Below are 22,457 nucleotides of genomic sequence, written 5' to 3'. Positions count from 1 at the left end.
GCCGTGATTGATTTGTGCACGTGGCCCGAGGCATGGCGGGAATGTGGTCACGTTTAATGGAAGCTTTTTTCTTTTTCTTTTCTTTTTTTTCCTCTTGAGATTGACTTTTTTTCCCCTCTCTCTGGGGAACATGAAATGTTAAACATAATAATAATTCTAAGAGATGATCGTCCTCCTTCTCAACGTGCGCTACTGTGTTTTATTTCCACATGGCATAACTCATCCTCTTCATCGGGTTCAGAATTCCTGCTCTTCCTCTTCTTCTTCTTCTTCTTCGTTGGCCTTTAAAATATTAAAAACGCCTCCGCAGGCCTCGTGCATGTTAACCAAATGAGGCGTGAGGAAGCAAAATCTCAAGATGTCAGTCACTGATTTCAATCACAAAATTCCCTTTAAACAAAAGAAAAAACACTTTTATTTTGATGTTTTTCATATTGTTGCTGTTCTGAACGTGTTTTTTTTTTTGCAACTCAGCAGATAACAGATCAGCACACCTTCTTTTTGATGGGGGTGCAATAAACTTTGGGGATAAAAATTCAAAACAAACAAAAGAAATCAGCGTTTTGTTGCTGATGCAAACACGTGACCCGAGTGGGCAAAACAAACATGCGCCCGGCAGCAGCGGGCGCACGTGCACGCAATCACAGCAAAAATGCCAAACTTGTTGTTTTTATTTCACTCTGGCCCAGCAAAACTAGTGGAAAGCTTTGCAAATGAATTAAAAAAAATAAAAATAAAAAATGTCAATCGTTTTTCATTTTCTGCAAATAAATGTTCTAAATGACAATATTTGGAAGTTATGTTATCAGTATTTTTTATTTTTTTTTGGAAAACAGTTTCCTTTTATTCAAATATATACCAACAGCAAAATCAAAGAAACTCATCGTTTCACTGTGCTTATCATTTTTTTTCAGAGCTGTACATCGAGTCAAAAATGCAAATAAAAATGTATTATACTCATTTTTGTAGGTTTGTTGTTAGCATTTTTTGTGATTTTTTTTTAAACTGCATTTCTATTAATTATATTCCAAATAAATCATAGGACTCCTGGGGCGACCCCTAATGAGACAAAAAAAAAAAAAAAAAAAAGTTGAAAGTTGCAACAACAACAACGTTAATTATGTATTACAGTCATACAGTTTTATTTAATAAGCCTTTTATTACACCGTTTTAATCCACTTTGAGTTTTTTATGATAGAATATTTAATGGGTCTTGCTGACCATGCTCACATTATTTGCTATGTTTTCTTAAAATGTATATTTCTGATTTCACTTACTAAAGTTTTATATACAAGATTTTTATTCTTTTTAGGCACAAATTGAGACTAAATTGTGAGACAGGCTCTGCATATTTCAAAATTTTTTTTAAAAATAACTCTCACGTGTTGCAGTTTGGTTGGGGGGGGGGGGGGGGAAGTGAGGCCAAGGGATCATTTTGTAAAGAAAAAAAAAATGATAATCACATTTGTGAACATGTGCCATTGAAAATATTTGTTTTTTATTAAATCATCATCATCACATTTCACATTTATTGTGTTTGGTCAAACCAGTCCAAAAGGGCAAAAAAAATAAAACATTTTTAATAAACAAACAGCTGCTGAATGGTGAGAAAGGGAAGAAGAAGAAATCCTCCAATCTGACTTGATGTTTTGCCAGCATGACTTCAGAGGTCAAGTGACAACAAACAGAAAAGATTGCGATCTTTTTCTTTTTTTTTTTTTTTTTTTTGCACGCGTGCTTAACGTTTCTTAATAAAACTAAATGATGAATGATTCTCTTTTGACGAGGTGGGAATCGGCTCGTACGACGACATGACCACATTTTGCCAAGACGTTACAGAGATCGAAACAGCCGCGATGCAGCTGCAATGGCTCGATGAGCGCATGAAGTCTGAAGAAATGAAATAAAAACAAACTCTTTGACTTTTTTACGATAAGGACATATGTGGTATCGCCCATATGAGACGTTGCCATATCAGTACTTTTGAAACGTCTATTGTTACTCTCCGTTTACTCAACAAGTTTTTGAAAGCATCGATATCAATATCTGTATCAGTGATACCAACCTGTATTTTACTTCCATTGCGATATCGATATCGATACCAGCCTCGATGTTTGACTTGTTTTCGTCCATCAGATAGCGACGATATTCGTATTTGCGTATCAGGACACACCCGTCCGTCCATATTTTGTCCCACGACGGAAGACGGGAGGCGGGTCGGAAGCAAAGTTTTGCTTGCGCGTGGCCGTCACTTGATCCCGTGCTGCGTGTCCTTGTGCCTTCGCAGGTCCACCTTCCTCTGGAATCCTTTGCTGCAGAGGTGGCACGCGAAGGGCTTGTAGCCGCTGTGTTTGCGACTGTGCGTGATGAGGTTGGAGCTCTGGCTGAAGGCCTTCCCGCACACCTGACACTTGTGCGGCTTCTCGCCCGTGTGGATGAAGGTGTGCTTCTTCATGTCCGACTTCTGGTGGAAGCGCTTGCCGCAGTACTGGCAGGCGTAGGGCCGCGTGTCCGAGTGGATCAGAAGGTGCGTGGACAGCGTGGACGAGCGCTTGAAGCTCTTGCCGCAGATCTTGCAGTCGAAGCTTCTCTCCTGCAGGGGGCGACGAAGAGTTAGTCACCGTCAGCGGGGTCGTTGTATCGTACGATGTAAAACGTTTACGTGGATTTACAACAAAGTGCTGTCAAATCATGACAGGGAAAAAAAACTGTAAATATAAATTAAACATTTGCTTTGCTTTAAATAGAAAAACACAAACAGGTTTACATTTACATTAATAGCTTGTATATTACTTAACCATTCACTCACGCAAAATTTACAGAAGAGATACGTTAAAAGAATTATATGTTGCATTTACACAAAACACCAATATCCAGTAACCATAAAAACATCACGTGAAGCCAGGCAGTTCCCAGAGTGCATTGCGCCATGCAATGTTGTATTATTGCAGTAATAAGGACGTAGTAGTTCTTTCTTTTTTTTTTTTTTGCTTTGCGTTGCAAGCATAATTTTGATTGCCAAATGAGTTTGAGGTTGTGAAAACAATGTTTTGGGGGGGACTGGAACAGATTAGCGGCATTTCCATTCATTTCATTGGGGAAAGTTGATTTACGATATTTAGTGATGATGAGCTTGGTCGCAGAAGGAATTCAACTCAGAAATCATGGCACGGCTGTATTATACGTTATAGCGATTACGTGATTATGGAAAACATATGACGGCATATTTGCGGCTCATCGTTAGCGAATTCACCCTCTTGCAGATTTTTTGGGGGAGCCTATCCCGTCGTGTTGTTCGTGGCAAATCCCTGCTTATTCACAATTTGTTTGTTTGATTTCTTTTAAAAGGCGGGTCGTTATTAGTATTTTTTGGAAGCTTTTTGTGTGAGGCTAATCACTGTTAGACCCGCCTGACTTGAAGAATGAGTGTTTTTGGTATACAGCGTTCCCTCGCTGTATCAACATAATTCAACGTTGCATGGCGCAATGCACTCTGGGAACTGCCTGGCTTCACAGGATTCTCTTTTTATGGTTACTGTATATTTGTGTTTTGCAACAGATTTATGTAAATTCAACAGAGAAATATAACTCTTTTAACATATTTATACTGTCAATTTTGCATGAGTGGATGGTTAACACACATTACAAGGAATAAAATGTACGTATTGTAGCGTACAGTACTACTGCGCAGCTATTGTTTGTTTAAGAATTTAGAAGGCGTTTAAGCGTATAAAACGTTTTTGTATGGTTAATAGGAGTGTGGGGAAGATTAACAAGAGTTTGGGGACGACAATGCGGTCGGTACTTTGCGGATTCCACCTATTGCTGAGCGCCCGCGACAAACGAGGGGTCAAAGGTCGCGCTGACCTGCGAGTGGACGGCCTTGTGCTGCTCCAGACTGACGCCGTGGCCGAAGGTTTTGCTGCAGATGGGACACGCGAACGGTCTGGTGCCGCTGTGGGAGCGGCGGACGTGCACCTCCAGGCCGTGCGGCGTGGAGAAGACCTGCCGGGACGCACGGGGGGGTGTGGGGGGGGGGGGGGGGTTACACACGTCATCGTCGTCATCATCATGCAACGGCCAGAGGTGGCAAAAGTACTCGCGCGCTTCATGACGTTGAACCTCGCCAAACGTGTCAAAAATAAAGGAACTGCATTTTACTCCAGTTTGCGTCATCTCCATTTCAGCCAATCGTGAGGCTCTACGTGATGATGTCACCACGAACACGTCACGTGTGTCCTCAAACATGTCCGCGTTAAGAGTTCCTTCAAGAGATTGTAGTTCTAGTAGACTCACCTGCTGTTCATTCTTACGCACAAAGCACAACAATGACCATTTCCGTAAAATGAGGGTCGGGGGAAAATACCGCTACCGAGGCATCGAGTACTCGGGACGGCCGCCGATACAAGCCACCCAAAAAAAGCTGACATCGAGTAAGTCCTCCTCGCCAGCAGTTGGCGCTACACTGCGGCGGTTTGACTCCCTAAAATCAGAAAGACCGAAAGGTGTCGTTCGTTGAAAATTTAGGGATCGAAAGTCAGCATTGGTGAGTACTCAAGAGTGAATATTTGTATTGGTATCGATATGGCAAACAAAATCGACAACCTTAGTTACAATTTTGGAGCTGTCTGTTTCGGAAGAAAATTAGGTCAGGTTTTGTGATGAAATGACACGCAATGAAAGACTCTTTCGGTATTCCCCCCCCCCCCCCAATTAGCCCCTTGATTGCGTTATTTGTAATCAATTACAAAAATGAACCTAACTCCGCGATTTCCAGAAAATATTTCGAGAAAGGTGAGCCGCGGGAACCGACCAAATTTCTTCTGAAAAATATTCATTTGTCTTTTTTCATCTATTTATGTGACGAAATGTCCTTCCACGAGGCGAGGCGGCAGAAGCTCCATAATGGACCCGAGTAACAACTTTGTCGGCATTTTGGTTCGTGGACGTGAATCCCGCCACTTCCGCCATTTTGTCACCTTGCCGCACTTGACACACTTGTAGGCGCCGTCGAGCAGCAGACCGGCGCACGCGACATCCGGCGGGGCCTCGCGGCGGCGGGCGTGCGGGGGCCCCCCGTCGTGGAAGAGCAGCGAGGCGGCGGCGTGGCGGCCGAGCGAGTGCTCCGCGTAGAAGCCGTGCGCGGACGGGGCCGGGCCGGGGTAGAAGCCGTGAAAGGCGGGCGGCGGGTAGCCGCACCAGTCGTACGGCCGGAAGGGAACCGAGAGGCCCGGCGCGTCGTCCGCCAAAGGGGAGAAAGATTTCAGCGAATCCACTGGAAGAAAAAAAGCCAGCGAACGTTCAAGACGACAAAACGTGAACGGACTCCGGCGTCAGCTCAGACGAGCGGTCGTCAATGAAGTGACGCTTTTCGCGGCGTATCGAACTGGAAATCCGAATTGCTCACCGGGCGAAGCAGACGGCGACGGCGGCCTCCACAAGCCTTCGCACTCCGGCGCCGGGTCGGGCGCGCAGCTCACCGGGGACGTGCGAGAGGACGCGGCCTCGTTCGGGGCCGGAGGCGACGGCTCCGCGGTCTCCGGTGCCTCCTGCGGGGGACACCGGCCACCATCACTCCGCGGACCTACATCACCATCACCGCCGTCACGACAACGACAACAACAGTAATATTAACGTGATAATTAGTTACAATGTTGCGACATTTTCCCGGGACACCATTTTTACTATGTATTTCCAAATCATACATGTAAGAAATGTTCCTTTCAAACATAAATAGCACGACTAAAAACAGTAATTCGCCTCAATAAGTCATCTTTTTGATATTGTATGATAATAAATGTTGGAAATGTGAACATACACATTACTGCTCAAACGTCCAACAATAAAACAATATTTTGCACGACTAAAAACATCCATCCGGTGATTTACCTCATGGATTCATGTTTTTGTTTGTTTGTTTGTTTGTTCGTGATATGTTCAAATGTGCACATCCATACGGGTATTGACTGCTTAGTTGTGCTTAATTGTTAATTGACAGTAAAATCGTATAGTTGAGGTTCTTAAAAAAGCACATTTTCGCTTCGCTTTCAAAGGAACCAGCGCAAAAACAAAACATCGAATCATTTGTTACATTTGAATGTTGTCAGAGTGCACACACACACGCGTGTATTTACGGATCAAATGTTTATTTTAACAGTAAAACAGGTTTAAAGAACGCCCTTTTTTGGTTTGCTTTACTTTTGTAGCGAACATATTCATAACATAGCAGCAAAAAATACGAACAATTTGTGATATTTTGACGTTTTAGTGCAAATATGCACACACGTAAAAGTTGAGGTTTTAAAACGCAATTTTCTTTCCTGACTTTTGGATATTGAGAAGCCGCAACCGGTGAAAAATACGAACAATTTGTCACATTTCAACGTTTGAAATTATAATAACACACAGAGTGGAGGTAAAAAAAAATCCTAAATAATGAAAGGTGATTTTCAAATGTCGTGCGACGTATCAGGTGCGTTTGTTACCTGCGCAGTCGTGCGGCGCTCGCGGCCGGCGGTAAGTGTGCGCCCTCTTGCTCTTCACCAGGAACGCGCGAGGCATCCTCGCCGCTGCCGGTGCCGGTGCCGGTTTCTCCTCCGAATCCTCCTCTCGACCTTCCTTCTGCCTTGCGGGGGGAGGCCACGGCCGCCCGGGAGCGCGCATGCGCCACGCGCCGCCCGCCAGGTGTCACGGGGACAGGTGACGCCGAGGAGGAGGAGGAAGAGGAAGAGGAAGAGGAGCCCCCAGGCGTTTGCTTGCACTATCCAGGTGAGTGACCTGCACACAAAAGAAACTTTATTTTATTCATGGGTTTTGTTGTTAGCCGAAAGAAGAAAAAGAAACACACCTCCAGTTATTATCATAATTTTTAACTCTGTCAACAAAATACTGCACTCGCTGGCTGCCTTATATTGGCCAGAAATGTTTTTTATGTTCAAGATGTATTTTATTCTCGTGGTGCCTTGACTTACGAGTTTGGTCATTTTCCATGTACTCATCAAATCAATGTTCCCCATTGAAATGGATTGAAATGTTAATGTATTCCAGACCGCCCCTCCCCCCCCCCCCAAAAAAAAAAAACACAATGAAATTGTAACGTTTTAAAAAAGAAAAATCGCATTAAAAATCGCTAAAAAGAAACAAGCAGTTTTTTTCTTTGCTATTTTTTTTCCCCACGGAACTTCATCTACTCTTTTTTTGCTTAATTTTCCGCAGCTTCGCCATCTTTTCATAAAATGACACCAACATGTTTTCAATAAGGATAGGACTGCATTGCAAATTACAAATATAAAAAAAAAACACAAATACATAAGAACGTAAAGAAATATAATAGCAGAATAGTGTCATGAAGCCGAAATTCGCTGCAGTAAATCCGTGTTTTGTGTGACTTTAAGCGGGCGTGGCCTAATGAGTGACGTCAGGAGCTGTAGTAAATTAGGTAGTTGAGTATGAACTTGGGGGGAGGGAGTAATAGAATAAAAATAAGTATATGAGCTTGAAGCAGAGCAAAGCTTCTTGCAAGTGTTTTCATTTTCTGCTTGTCCCGTTTGCGAAACGGAAAGTTACCGGAAGTGTGTGTGTGTGTGTGTGTGGCTGAGCCAGTTGATGCACACACAAAATTAAGCACACAAAAACACACAGTCAAACATACAAAATAAAAACACGCACGTACGCACGCCTCAATGCTCAACAGGCTTTGAATGCGCATGCATGCTGCGCGTTCTCGCGTGCGTCGTCAATCAGGAGGAGCAGAATCGCGACAGGATGCGAGCGCGGACGCGTGCCCGAGCGCGATTAGACTTCCGCTCAGCGAGAAGCCCGCAGATAGGACGCGCGGGACGATAAAAACCTGCACGTGCACACGCGACCGCGTTTCCGGCCGGCATGCGCGCGCGCAGTCAGCACCGACACACGCACACACACACACACAAAGGAACGAATACATCCAATAAACAGCATAAAACACACTGTGAGCGCGCACAAAACGAACACAAAACACACACGCACACGGAATCAACAAACACGACATGAACACACAAGAATATAATTAAACCAATACACCCACAACGAACACACAGCAAATAAACGCACGAGACAAAAATGAACACACACACACACACAAATGAATACATTCATCCAAAAAAAAAAAAGAAAACAAACACACGCACGCGTAGGTGCACGTGCACAATCCAAATGAACACACACAAAACAAATAATTGTGTATTGTGTTTACAATACATAAAAAGAACACACACGAAATACCACTCACGCACACACACGTTCAATAAAGACACACGTGGAAATGACCACAAATTGAACAATTTGAAGTCCGCAAAGTTTTTGTGCAACTTTAGTGAGCCATTTTTTTCCGCCCCTGAGTTGGGCTTTTCGAAGTTCCACACAATAAACATTCTGAAGTGTTTTTCATCCGTGTTGGTAAATCACAGCTGAGATCTGAAGGCGCAAACACACACACACACACGTTTGTGTGACAGATTACCATCTGACTTTTGTGGTTTTGGTGTTTGAAATCATCAGCAGCCTCCAATCGCTCGCCTCCTGCCCTCATAAAAGCACAACAACACACCAATAAAAGTTCAGCAAACATTTTATTGTCAACTCCTTGCACCCAACAAGTTCACTTCCGTGTGTGCGCATGTGTGTGCGTGTTGTACTGCAGACTCCCAAAGTGCTTCATAATAAAAAATGAGTCGAACGCCGACACGGTCCTCACAGCCGCCGGACGAGCGAATGTACGAGTCTAAGTTCAGAGTCCCGATTGAGGTCCAGATCCAGGTCCTAGTCAGAGTCAAGGTCCGGGCACCAGTCCACATCTACAGTAAGTCCAGGTCAAAGTCACGGTGCACTTCCAAGTCCACGTGTGTAAAAATGGAGTGAACACAAGAGGAACAACTTTGGGAACACAACAAAGTGTCCTGAAATCAACATACACACAACAAGCAAACAAACAAACAAACAAACAAACATCTCCCTCCTTCCCTTCCTTGTGCGATGTCTTCTTTGTTACCACGACAACTGATTGCCCCCCACCCCCTGCTGTAAACAGTACAGTCTTTGTGAGGTACGGAGGCCCCCGAGGTCCATTTCAGTTGATTTTCCTCTCCCGGCCCGTCTCCGGGTCAATTTCAACGCAGCGAAATGTGTTATTTCTTTCAGGTCAGGAAGGAAGCAAAATGTCCTCTTAAAAAAAAAAAAAAAAAGTGACAAAACAGATGCACGCGCACACACACACACACGGACACACACACACACACACACACACACACAAAGACACAGTCGAGTTGTTGGTTTATAAAATAATGTTCATATAAAATCCCATTGAATGAAGTGTGATATCGCCTAAAATGTGTTGTTGTCTCTTTCTGTGAAGCTAGTGCCCCGCCCCCTGCCCCCCCGCCCCCCCCCCCCCCACCCGTCTCTGTGGCCTCTGTCACCGCGATAGCTTCCCTGCGCGTGTGTTGAGCGCCACGGTTCCCATCTGGAAAGTTCCATGCGTCACACAGCGGTGGACCTGCGATTTCCGACGTTAGCGGCGGCGGGTACGGAGAGCCTCAAAGCTTCGCCGTCCTCTTCTTCCTCGTCCTCATCCTCGCTGTCCGTGCCGCCCAGTTTGGGATGGAGAACGACGCGGCCGCCGCCCTCGGCGGCGTCCTCGTCCGAAGATAGGTACGGGCCGTCGTCGTGAGGGTCCTCGCGGTGGCGGCGGTGGTGCGCGTAGTGGTTGATGATGCGGATGCCGTCGAAGGCGGCCGGCTTGGAGGAAACGCCGCGCTGTCCTTTTAAGCAGCAAATCTGCGCCAGCGAGACAATTTGGGCAACATCAGAAAAAAAAAAAGACAAGACGTAAGTATGATGTCATTTAAAAAAAGATGACGGCTGAAGAGGAAAAGCATGACATCACCAAAATCGATGAAAGAAATGACAAAAAAAAAACAAAAGGCATAAATAAAAAGGAAAATACAACATCATTCAAAATATAATTAAAAGATAATTATAAGAAAGTGATGTCATCAGTAACAAGACAATAATGATATCATTTAAAAAATAAAAATAATAAAAATCACAGCTGCCGATCATTACATTGGGGCTCAGAGGCTGCCTCTCTGCGACCCGTGAGAGCGTCTCGCTTAGGAGCCCAGAGACAAGGCACGTATTTGATTGACAGGCGAAAGTTCCGGGGAGGCGGGGTTTTCGGAGCATTCAACAACACGCCCGCAGCCCAAAGAAAGTCTAATTCAAGCCTGATTTCACACACACTGCGATTATTTAAAAAAAAAAAAAATTTTTCATTTAAATGTATCCTGCTTGTTAACACAAACACTTCTCTGTGACGCGTCACATTGCAACATGCATGTGCGTTTTGATCCCCGCCAGCGTTTCTCAACCGTTGGCCTCCTCTTTGCGAGGGACGGGTCGCCGTGTGGTCTTGACAACTCGACGATGTCGCGGGGCTGCACAGGAAGAAGCGCTTTGGGTGGAGTTGACACTTTTGACTTATCTGTTCGCCTCACAGTCAAACCAAGCCAGGAAACAAATCTCAGGGCGAAAGAAGGTGCAGAAGAAGAAGAAGAAGAAAAAAAAAAGGTGTGAAAAGCTCAGTTGTCACCTCATGTTTGAGCTCTTGGATCTGATCTTTGAGTTCTCTGATGTACTGGTTGGAGTCGCTGTGGTTCAGCTGGCCCTGCACCTTCCCTTCTTCTTTCTGGACCACAATAAAAACAACAAGTCATAAGCCTTTTTTTTTTTTTTTAATTGAATATATCTGTACAGCGGCGGCACGGTGGCCGACTGGTTAGAGCGTCAGCGTCACAGTTCTGAGGACCCGGGTTCAATCCCCGGCCCCGCCTGTGTGGAGTTTGCATGTTCTCCCCGTGCCTGCGTGGCTTTTCTCCGGGCACTCCGGTTTCCTCCCACATCCCAAAAAACATGCATAAATTGGAGACTCTAAATTGCCCGTAGGTGTGACTGTGAGTGCGAATGGTTGTCTGTTTGTATGTGCCCTGCGATTGGCTGGCAACCAGTTCAGGGTGTACCCCGCCTCCTGCCCGATGACAGCTGGGATAGGCTCCAGCACGCCAACAGTGGGGCTAAGTGAGGAGAAGCGGCTCAGAAAATGGATGGATGGATGGATATCTGTACAGTGCTAATGTCAAATCATCCCCAAACACTGTATGTACATACTGGGAAGGAAGTCATTTTGATGAAACAAACTCAATGACTTATTAACGTTGAAGTTGAGGTCACAAGGTCGATAAGGCCGCCACTCGGGTAGGTGGGTGTTTGGAGGGCTGGCGGGTGACAAGTCCCCCCCCCCCACCGTATTTAAAAATATCAACTTCCTGCAGTACCGAGGGGGTCCCAATGGACCCTCGAAAGGAGGTCCAGATACAAGCCCGATGATGTTTTTGAGGGTTTTATCCAGTTTCCGGGAGCTCAGCTGCGACATTCAGCAGGTGGCAGCCAGCCGGCGAGCGGCGGCCGTTAAACGTCTCGGGAATGTTTTTAGTTTTATTTGGTGTCAATCTGCCAGTGAGGAGCTTAAAAAAAAATAAAGCGTCACATTGGAGTCAAGAGTGAAACCACTTCCTGCGGGCCCCACAGACGCCGGGACTGATAACAACTGGTCGACAAATCTGCTTTCTGAACAATGGAAAGAGAAATCATTTGACAGCCATAAAAAAAAATATATATATATAAAAATATATTTTATATATATATAAAAAAATATATATATATATATATATAAAATACAGTGATTTGGAAATTTGTTGATTTCTTTGGGGAACGACCGTTCAACCGTTATTCGCTGAAAGTTGTTGACTATGCGCCATTTTTGTGCTCAGGCCAAAGCAATGAAAATATTATTGTTCCGACAGCAGATGGAATCGTATTGTTAGGTTTTACTCGTTGAGTGTTTATTCGTTGTGGTTTGAGATGTCCTGTTTTGTTTGTGATCCTTGAACGCGCCTCATGCACAGTCAAAAATGAAACTGAAAGTAGGTTTTTCCTTGTCCTGATGCAGCTCCTATTAGCTTGTGTCATCTACTTTGTCATTACAATTTGCCCGTTTTTTGTGTGTAGATGCCAAACGGCGTGTTTAATGAGTTATACCGTCTGTGTTAAGTTCCAGTGCGCATATTTGTTTGCCATGTGACGATGTCACATCATTTTGTGCTAGCGTGTTCTTTAGGCTAGCATGCAATACTATTGATGAGCCTCATGTAAAGGTGGTTTGTTTGTGTTGAATAATTTCACTACTACATCCAGTTGTTATGTATGTACCATGGGTTCAAGATTGTGTGCCTTCTAGATGCACAGTGTTGATGCTTTATGATCCTCTCCATTTGAAGTTTTTTGTTGCCATCTTGTGGCATCTACATTCAATAACCAACCTTTTTTATGAGGGGTCGTCAATTACTTGGGAAATAGCCATTCTACGGTTGTCATCACACATTTCTGCCTCTTTGCCATCACCGGCACCCCGCGAAAGTTAAGAACAAAAGCGACATTCACAAAGCTAAAAATCCTGCGAGATTTACCATCTTCTTGCACAATAACGATTCAATTTGTTTGACATTTGAGGCCTGTTTTAATCCAAATGGCTTCACCTGAATCTCAAGCTCGGAGATTTGCTGCTGCAGCTCGGCCATGGCGGCCATGTTGTCAGCCTCCCGCAGCCTCACCGCCATCACTTCCTCTTTGCTCTGGAAAAAAAAAATGCATATTTAACAACCCCTTCTTACCCTCGTCTCCCAGCATGCATCAGTGAGAAGTCCACCTCGCATTCCCTCTCCGCTTGTCGCCGTTTGATGTCCTGCAGCTGCGAGTGGAGATCTTTGTTCTGAGACGTCAACGTCTGAACACGCTCCTGAAGGCTTCGAGCTTCCTGCTCCGCTCGCCGCAGCTGATTGCCATGAATTTGGTTCTGAAAAAATAAGAAGAATTTATTTACACGGGCGAGTGGAGATGGATTCATTTTGGAAATCATCTAAAATACTAAAAGCAAAAACGGTACACATTTCTGTGTACATCAATACGAATGAATTGTAAGCCTTTGATAACTATTTGAAAAAGCGACGAACCACACGTACACTTCCAAACAATTTTTATTTGTTTGTTTGTTTGGTCTGACCTGCGTCTCCAGCTCCAGCATCCTCTGTCGGCTCTCCCGCATCTCGGCCTGCGCCTCGGCTTCCCGCAGCCGCACGCTCATCAGCTCCTCCTGCAGCTCGCTCAGCGTGTTCTTCTTAGGACTCTCCCGCCAGCGGCCGGACGTCCGGGCTAGGTGGCGCTGTGGGGGGGGGCGCAGAGCTGAACTCAGTAGGATGTCACATAGGGTTGCAAAAAGTCCAGAAAAAGTTGGGAACTTTCCATGGGAATTAACAGGACTTTATGGGACACAATGTGAATAAACCAGAAATTTAGTCAACAAAAAAAAAACTTTTTTTGGTCAATAAAATAAAATCAATAATACGAAATAAATACTCCATTCACTGCCATGGACGTTCATATTAGTCAACTGGAATCCAACCGTTTACTGCCACCGACGTATATCTCCGTCAAGTATGTTTTTCAACGGGCAGCAGTGGAAGAGCCTGCTTTGTCTGTGAAATTCAGGTTTGTAAGCCAATGTAATAACTAACAGATCCCTGTAGATGGCGGCATTACATTGCTTTGGATTTTAGATCAGCACAGCTTTTGAGCAGAAGATAAACATTAGGGGGTAAATCTTGCAAGTTCGACAAGTTTAGCCACATCACACTCTAACAGAGCATTCACTGTATGTACAGAGTATGGGCCCTGGTGGGCAGTTTAGACACGACCTGGCCTAGAGTGAATAGGTTCCCACCTGCCAGTGGTCCTCCAGGTCTCGAACTTGCTGCCGCAGCTCCTTGAGGCCCGTGAGCGCCTCGGCCTCCCTCACAGTCACGGCCATCAGCTCCTCCTGCAGCCGTACCACGTTGGTGTCGTCCGGCAGCGACGTGTTGCGCTAATGCAGGGAGCAAAAAGGATGTTCAGGGATATTTTAGTCCATTTTGGTGCCCAAACAGGCATGTTTAACAAAGCCAAAATGAAGATTTTTTTAAGGCTTTATTGACCTCTCATTTACTAGATATAACCTCCAAGGGTCGGTTACATGGGCTCAATTTATTTGAAGGCATTTTGCAATTTGACTTACCGTATAAAATAAGTGCAACGATAAGGAAACATACCTTTTACTGTATTTACTGTAATAATTCCTGTTAAATAATCATTTTTGAAATATTTTAATTTATTGTACCATATTTTAATTGAATTGTTTTATCATTCTTGATTTTACATCTTAAGGCTCGTTTATTATGTCTTTTGTCGTATCCTACGAACCTCACTGGAGCAGTGTGCTATTTATTATAAAACAATATCATAATGAAAGCACCTTGAATGTCCATTGAACCCAATTTGTAACTCACCTTCTCCATGTCCAGGATCTTGTCCTGCATCTCTTTGAGCGCGCACTGGGACTCGGCCTCCTTCAGCCGGGCCTGCACCAGCTCTCGCTCAAGCTGCAGCAACGCCTCCTCCGAGCAGCGTAGCGCCCCCTTCTGACGACAACCACACCAAGCACAAAAAGGTACAGACTCATCACGCCACGTCAGACCGCGCTATCAATGATGACTGATTATTATGGTAATTGATGTTAGCGCCGGATTTGGATTGTGAAACCAAAGTCAGTAACACATTAACTAGTATCGCGGTGTAGTTGATCAAGATTATTATTTAAGTTATTTTACCTCATCTACAACTTATTGCAGTAATTACCACTATATCACAGATTTTGTTTTGTAGCTTTTTACAGTTGTTACTCTTTTTTTTTTTTTTTTTTTTTACAATATTTTTGTATCATTTTATAAAGTCGTATTTGTTTACCGGTGTTTATATTGTTTTAAAAGTGTGTTTAAAAACCTGAGCGCCATAAAGGCTAGAAAACATGCCTAGGCTCTATTTAAATAGGGTATTTCTATTTTGGGTTTGGAACGTAACCCCGCGACGGAGGGGGGGGATTACTGCATATCACAGATGTCAAACTCAAGACCCGGGGGCAAAATCTGGCCCGCCAAGTCATTTTATGTGGCCCGCGAAAGCAAATAATCTGTGTCAACTTCCATGAGTCTTGCTCAATTTCTCATATATAATAAACAGTATCGTTGAGATATTGCAAGCATTTTCTGTTTACAGTAACTTGAACAATAGTTGAACAAACTATTATCCTTGACTTATGATTTCAAAACTAGGAATCCATCAATTTGTTGTGTGTATGTAATAATATTAACGAGGTGACTAAATATTTATATGGTTTCACAGTCAACAGCCCTTTAAGGGAAACTGTGACTACCGCGTGGCCCGCGACAAAAGTGAGTTTGACGCACCTGCTGTATATCATCATCTGTGACCTGGCCCATCTGTCCCATTTAAAAACGAAATACAAAAGTTTCCCCAGCCCTGTTTTCACATCTTAACGAATCCATCTGAAATCCATTTCAAGGCGCTTAAGAGCGTTGGTGGTTTAATAGGAGCAACGAAAATGGTGCTATCTTGTTGCCTGCTGCATGAATAAATCATCCAGATTTCACATTATGTAAAACATGCGCTGGGATTAAAAATTAAACATGATTATGTCACGAGAGCAGATGTGTTGGGTGTGAAGACATTTGTGAGTGTAGAACAAGACGTTCTACACGCGTGTCCACGTGGGACTTCATGAGTGCGTTCACACGCAGCGACAGTCGTCATTTCCCCACCCTCACCAAATGTAGCCAGGGTTGTTAGCGGAGATTACAGAGAGTCTTTGCTGCATGTGTATGTTTTTGGTCTGCTGTGTGGCCGTCGACATGCTCAAGCTAAGAATCGACGGCGGCCTCGTTATTGCATGACAATTGCTATTTTCACAGGTTGCGACTGCAATATCTGTATGCCATTTATTTTTAAGGGTAATGCTGTACAATGAGTTTGAAATCAAATTCAAGTGATTTGGGTGCATAGTTTGTGATAGATTTAGGGTTAGGGTCAAACCTTTTCCACCAAGTACCACCATAATGACCGACATTAAAAGGTCCCATCAATTGATTGGTATGAAATCAAGTGAATTGCCACGGCAACAGTTTGACCATTGACACTGCGTTTAAATATTGCAAAATAAAATAACTGAACTTAATTCATGATTCAATTCAAATGTATTGTACGTGGAATAAATACAAATTGTACTCAAATAAATGCTTAAAAAGAAGCAGTTCTTAAAGTTGTTGAAATGCAATGTTAAGTTAAAGTTAAAAACAATTGAGCCGTTTCCGCAGTTTAAGAGGTAGAAATGCAATGTTCAATTCTACCTCCTAAGTCAGTGATTCCCAGTGATAATAGGCAAGTAAAAACAATGTAAGCACGGCATCAATAAGTGTCTGTCACATAAAACAAAAAAATCAGTATGTTTTCACCCCGCTTGACATATTGGCACAGGCACCACTTAAGTCTGGGTGGGCTCTCGTCCGCAGCGGCGCCGCCCGGTGGCCGTCCTTACCGCTTGCGGCTGTTGCTGAAGCTGCCTGATGGTTTTCTTGGCCTGCTCCAGCTGAGCGCCGGCCTCCTCGCTCTGCTGTTTGACCGTGGCCAACTCCCGCTTGACCAGGTAGTTCTCCTCCGCCTCCTGAGCCCGAGTCACTTGTCCCTTCGGACGCAAACGACCGAGAGCGGGGAACGGTGGAGGGAGGTGGGGAGGGGCAAGGTGAGCACGACAGCAAGTGAAAGACGGCGGAAGAGGAAGAAAAAGAATGGGGTTGTCTAAAAGGACATGGTGGCTTTAAAGGGGACTAAGAAAATTATATATATTTTTTTTACATATGAACAAGCAAGCACACACTGGGCTTGTTATACCACTTTGATCCTCCAGAGGCGCTACAGTAGCACAAAAGAGGCCATACACGTTCATTGACGTGACCTTCCACTTCTTTGTGTTGGAAGGAACATTTCGGGATTCATTTAGGAGAAGGTGCAAATCGAGGTGGGCGAAGTGTGGCCGGAGGGCCGCAGATGGTCCGCTCCGTTCTTAAACACGGCCCATCAAGCATTTATATGATCAATAATCCTGTAATATTTGTTACATTCATTTAGCATTACCCCCTAAAATTGGTTAATAAAAATGTATCATTACATAATTTGTTACTTTATGTATTTTAAATTAAAAAAATAAAAAAACACACATACATTCAACACATCTTAAAAATGTATTACATTTGTTCATTTATTTATTGTTAACTAGCAAAATAAAAATTGTAAAACAAAACATTGTTTCATATACATTTAACAGTTTAAAATGCCCTATTAAATTATTGGCTAATTCATTTACCATTCCAAAAAATGAATAAAGAGACTCTGGGCGAGAGGTGGGGTACACCCTGAACTGGTCACCAGCCAATCGCAGACTCAATGCACACCTACGGGCAATTTAGAGTTTTCAATTAACCTCCCATGCATGTTTTTGGGATGTGGGAGAAAACCCACGCAGGAGAACATGCAAACGCCACACAGGCAAGGCCGGATTTGAACCCAGGTCCTCCGAACTGTGAGGCAGATGTGCCAACCAGTCACCCGAGCGTGCCACCCCTAACTTTTACATTATATGATCAAAAAAATTGGTTAGTTATGTTTAAATTACAACACGCATTACAGACATAAATTATACTTCTAAGTCGTGAGGGCAACAGGTGACAAAGTGTTCCTGCCTGTGCCATTCACACGATGCAAATTAGGATTCCGCGCTGAGATAATTACATGACATCATCGTCAGATAAATAAGTCTGCTGAATCACTGTTAAAAAAATAATAATCAGCCTCTTTATTGACTGCGCTGCCCCCTAAAGGCTTGGAATGTGCTCGCTCGTTCAGGTGAACAATATTTCACCGTTTAACTGGAGTCTGTCATTTGTGAGTACCTCATGCACTTATTCAATACTGTTAACGGCGATAATTACCTGGTAAATTAAGAAATGTAGTATCATTTCCCCCCAATAATTGCATCAATAGCCCTTTAGGACTTACTAATAATCATTGGCATGCGGCGCAAAAGAGGCAGACAGGAGTGGGGGAAGTTGCAGCGAGAGGAAAAAAGAAGGGAAAATAATACCTGGATCAATCTATCTGCCAAGGAAGCACTTTCCTACAAAAACCACAAAATCCACAAAAGAGAGAGCAGAGAGACAATCCCGAGGAGAGTTTAAAGCACACACACAAGATATGCAATGATTTTTACGAAAAAAAGAAATGCAATGTTCATTTCTACCTCCTAAGTCAGTGATTCCCAACCAGTGTCAGGGCATATTTGTGTTCGTGTGAGCGATCGTCAGGTGTGCTGCGGGAAATTGTCCAATTTCACTTACATGGTCTGGAAATGATTATATATTTATTACAAATACTCTATCTTTGTTTATATATGTATGCCAGCGACGTATAGGACAGGTAGAACAATTAAATGCTCTTCCACTTGATGGCAGAAGGTACAATTAACCTGTGTATCAATCTCTTACCGTTCGTTCAACAGAATTATCGCTTTGTGTTCAACTAAACAGGCCCAGATTTCACACCAAGTACATCATTATTTCAGTAGACAGGGTTCCCCCGCTATATTCCGCTCCAACTACCGCCGCCCTGTTATATTGCAGATTTGTGTTTTGTCGAATGTATCTGTTTTAATCTGTGGCTCATAATTGATACAAAATGAGCGATTTTGATTCCATTATCGACACTGCTCGCAGATCCGATTCCTCATCGATTCTTATTGGGTGAGGGAATGAAATAACACGAATGGCAGTCGTCGACTTACTCCCCCACCCCCAACTTTTTGTATTGAAAAATAAATAAGCGGAATCATCAGGCAAACAAAAAATGTATTCAATTGAATTACAGAGAACTGATTTTCGATTCGCATCGCTAATAGAGATACTTTTTAAATGGGTTTTTACATCTTGTGATGTTAATATAAATACTAAAAACAATATAGATAAAAATGCAGTAAAAATTAATCATGAGTACCCATACTGACCTTAAAATGTTTCTTTTCATCCCATTATTATTATTATTATACATGTACATTATTTTCTATTCATTCTAGTTTTGCAATTTTAGTAAATAAAAACGTATACGATCGCTATACATAATGAGTGTGCCTGGAATGTTAAGAAAGCCCTGTTGCGAATAACGTTATTTGACGCCCGCCCAAAAAGCTTGCAATTGCCTAATGATGCCAGAAGACGGCAGCAAAGCACGTTTTGTATTTGACAAGGCAATGGCTTGACTAAAACGAAGCACCTCTCCTCACTTTAACATAGTTTCTTGACTCCAAGACACCACAAGATAAGATGGCACCAATGTAATTTTTATATTGGAAGTTGATTTAGCCTGAGCACAAAAATAGCAAAGGTGACTTTTTCAGCCAACAATGGAGGATAATTCCCCCCTCCAAAATTCCAGAACAGACGCAAATGCTCAACCGAGAATGTACGGGGGCTTCATCGTACACTTTTTTGATATTTTTGTTTGTAAATTATGTGCCTTAGTTCAATAAAGGTTGGGAAACACTGGACTAAATGTTTACATATGGGGGTGCAAAAAAGAACATTACATGCAAGATGTGAGAGATGCAGGTGGAAAAAAAATTCAAACAATGACAGGAAGCTGTCAGGAGAGAGAGAGAGAGAGAGAGAGAGAGAGAGAGAGAGAGAGAGAGAGAGAGAAGGAGAGAGAGCAAGAGAGAGAGAGAGAGAGGGTGTATGAGGAGGGGGGCGCAAAAACGAGTTTCCACGTTGGATGAGTTAGTGACAGAGATTCTGTGATGAAGAACAACGTCTGGACTCAGTTAGAATCCGACCACCCGCGTCATGCTATGTGCGGACCCAGCGCAAACCCGACATGCACGAACGACAAGCACGCTCGGCTCGGCCTCGGTTAGCGGCGTCACCGTGGCAACCGACCGGCCCGGTGACACCCAAAACAGCCAGTTAGTGCGGTACGAGGACGCCGCCACAACACCACGAAGATGTGAGCGACACTCACCTTCTCCAGCGTGTCGATCCTCTGCTTCAGTAGGCGGTTCTCCGTGCGCAGCCTCTGAGAGAAAGAAAAGTAATAAGTTCTGGAATGTACCAAAAAAGATGCAATAAAAAACTTTTTAAAAGGCAAAACTTGGTTGGCTAGGCTTACTTTGATCTCCACCTGCTCCTCCATCTCTTTGGTCTTGATGGTGGTGTATTCCTTCTCCAACCTGACGAGAGTAAAAGACAAGGTGAAGAGGCAGCAGGATGGAGTTTCCCCACTTGACCACATGGTGGCGACACAGAAAGCAATACAAATTCTAACTCCAATTATGGGTGTCCAAACGTTTACTTCCAAGTGTCGCACACAGAAAAGAAAATCAAAGGATGCAACAGCCACTCTGAATGTTACGCCTTTAAATTATTCAACACGCTAAAATCAGCCCATCAGTGTAGGTTCAGATACACGACTCAATTACGTTGTTTTTATAAACATGTACTATATATTTATCTAAATAAATAAATAAATAATAAAAACCCTCATCTGAGTGATCACGCAAAGAGTCACTGATTTTTCAGCATTTTTGGGTGCATCTTCCACCCCAAAGCTGGCCGAAACACAGAGCACAAAGTGGAGTAGACAACTCCCATTTATGCAATTTGCTGCAAACTTAATTTTCTGTAGTGCTATGAATAGAAAGTTCATATTATTTTCGATTTTAATAACTTTTTGGGCCAATTTTGCAAATGCAGAATAGTCCTACATAAACTAATGTTGTAGTAGTAGTAGTGTAAGGTTTCGACATGATTTTTGCATTGGCAGAAAGGACAAAATAAATGATCATTTCGACAACAGAGAATCTCCGTGTTTTACTTTCTCGCCACAGGTACCAAAAATTGAGAAATTATAAAGTTAAGTAATATTGTATAACAATATTTACATACTGTATTTAGTGTAATGGCATGGCTTGGCAGCGGTCAGCTGCGTCTCGCTTACGCTTTGCACCCGCAGACATCTTTTGGGGTAAAAGCTCATGTGCATTTTTGACTGGCTGTTAAATCTGCGAGAAAATGTAATTGCAGCAAAGCTAGTGGCCAGCGGTCGTCGAAAACTAGTCGCAGAAGCCCGCAAACTGCGCGACAGTTCAGTCAGGTTCGGCCACGTCGCTTGGTGTGCGGCAGTCCTGACTGAGCAAACTTGACTTGGGATTTAGGACGCAGTTTGGGTCTAAAATGTTTTTCTCCACGTACAAGCCGGGCGTTTGCTTACTTTTTCATCTTCTTGGCGTTGTACTTGAACTGATAAGCCGCCTGGATGACCTTGTCGGGGCCACTGTCCAGCTGGCGTGGGACGACCTTCTGAAAGTGCTGCGGTCGCCGGTTGGGGTGCAGAGCAGAAGCCCGATGAGTTCAAAGTCACGCCCGCAGACAAACTACTATTCACGACGTAGGAGCGAGCAGTCGTACCTGTAACATTCCCTCCATGTCCAGCTGGATGAGTTCCGCCTGGTTCATCTGCAGGATGGCCAGGCCCACTCGGAACACGATCTCCAGACCCTGATAGCGGACAACACCACTACTGTACAACACCACTCGGCTGTACATTAAGCCCGCGAGACGTGAAATAAGTTGCACTAAAATAGGACTTATCATTTCAAAAAGACTACACCTACATATAACGGTCCTGTGTGCCAATAAAACAAATATAATGAAACAATTCCTCCTCACTACTTTAGCTTATACCATGACCAATATCAAGCTCTGATATGATCGTGACGAATCATCACATGAATCTGACATCCTCGCATGAATAAAGTCAGGTTGTCGTTTGGTTTTTTTAATGAAAAGCGTATTGATACAGGAATAAAGTCCTATTTCTTTCAAGAACAAAGCCATTTTTTCCTGAGAATAGAGTCCTCTTTTTCAGAAAATAAAGGCATCTTTTCCAGAGTAAAAGGCATAATATTGCAAGAGTCAAATTTTATTTTTGAAACTCACTCATTAAATAAATGACTTTCTTCCCTTGTTAAAATCTATATTATGACTTTATCTTGGAAAAACATACAACTTTATTTTCCTCTGGATTGTGATGTTCAAATCCTGACAAATTACATTTTTGTTCTTGCAAAGAAGAAACAAATACTTTATTCTTGTAAAATTACAACTTTTTTTCTCTAAAAACAATTTTCACTTGATATCGTAATGTTACTACCTTTTTTCGCAAAAATAGGCAACTTTTAAATTCCTATAGCATTTATGGGTACACGTTTAATTAGTTTTAGGATTATGAAGGGGTCCTTAGAAAGCTAAAGTTTGAGAACCCCTTTAGAGCAGGGGGACTCTGCACAGATTCTCCAGGAGGTGGCATTAATGAACAAC

At 43.3% G+C, this 22,457-nt stretch overlaps 2 protein-coding genes across 7 annotated transcripts in view; both read right to left on the bottom strand.

Moving 5' to 3' along the window:
• Positions 1-1,487: 1,487 nt before the first annotated feature.
• LOC133406862 (zinc finger protein Gfi-1-like) lies at positions 1,488-6,767 on the bottom strand. Its single transcript, XM_061684889.1, has 5 exons — positions 6,486-6,767; positions 5,408-5,584; positions 4,980-5,275; positions 3,868-4,005; positions 1,488-2,593 (listed from the first exon to the last, which is right to left on the bottom strand). Exons 1-5 carry the CDS (start codon positions 6,661-6,663, stop codon positions 2,249-2,251), a joined length of 1,134 nt encoding a protein of 377 aa, XP_061540873.1. The 5' UTR covers positions 6,664-6,767; the 3' UTR covers positions 1,488-2,248.
• A 1,823-nt stretch (positions 6,768-8,590) lies between these two features.
• The window catches only part of evi5b (ecotropic viral integration site 5b), a 29,925-nt gene continuing 16,058 nt past the window's right edge, over positions 8,591-22,457 (bottom strand). For 3 of the 6 annotated variants that reach the window (XM_061684882.1, XM_061684884.1, XM_061684880.1), the window contains exons 8-20: positions 21,546-21,635; positions 21,349-21,446; positions 20,248-20,308; positions 20,101-20,154; positions 18,176-18,208; positions 16,574-16,720; positions 14,472-14,603; positions 13,871-14,011; positions 13,154-13,312; positions 12,800-12,946; positions 12,630-12,725; positions 10,628-10,723; positions 8,591-9,813 (exon numbers count right to left, since the gene is read on the bottom strand). In XM_061684882.1, coding sequence (XP_061540866.1) covers positions 9,517-9,813; positions 10,628-10,723; positions 12,630-12,725; positions 12,800-12,946; positions 13,154-13,312; positions 13,871-14,011; positions 14,472-14,603; positions 16,574-16,720; positions 18,176-18,208; positions 20,101-20,154; positions 20,248-20,308; positions 21,349-21,446; positions 21,546-21,635 — 1,551 coding nt within the window. In that variant the 3' untranslated portion in view covers positions 8,591-9,516. The remainder of the gene's footprint in view (positions 9,814-10,627; positions 10,724-12,629; positions 12,726-12,799; positions 12,947-13,153; positions 13,313-13,870; positions 14,012-14,471; positions 14,604-16,573; positions 16,721-18,175; positions 18,209-20,100; positions 20,155-20,247; positions 20,309-21,348; positions 21,447-21,545; positions 21,636-22,457) is intronic. The other 3 variants (XM_061684881.1, XM_061684883.1, XM_061684885.1) reach the window with 3 other exon arrangements.

This window comes from Phycodurus eques, chromosome 8 (assembly GCF_024500275.1).
Source record: "Phycodurus eques isolate BA_2022a chromosome 8, UOR_Pequ_1.1, whole genome shotgun sequence".
Lineage (NCBI taxonomy): Eukaryota > Metazoa > Chordata > Actinopteri > Syngnathiformes > Syngnathidae > Phycodurus > Phycodurus eques.
The sequence above is the reverse complement of the archived record's forward strand: the minus strand, read 5'-3'. Positions and strand labels throughout refer to the sequence as shown.

Excerpts from the sequence above, each read along its gene's own strand:
- LOC133406862 (XM_061684889.1), bottom strand. The coding sequence starts at position 6,663 with ATGCGCGCTCCCGGGCGGCCGTGGCCTCCCCCCGCAAGGCAGAAGGAA. Across the intron at positions 5,585-6,485 it reads AGCGCCGCACGACTGCGCAG|GTCCGCGGAGTGATGGTGGC; the intron begins GTAACAAACGCA and ends ATGGTGATGTAG. Across the intron at positions 4,006-4,979 it reads AGTGTGTCAAGTGCGGCAAG|GTCTTCTCCACGCCGCACGG; the intron begins GTGACAAAATGG and ends GCGTCCCGGCAG.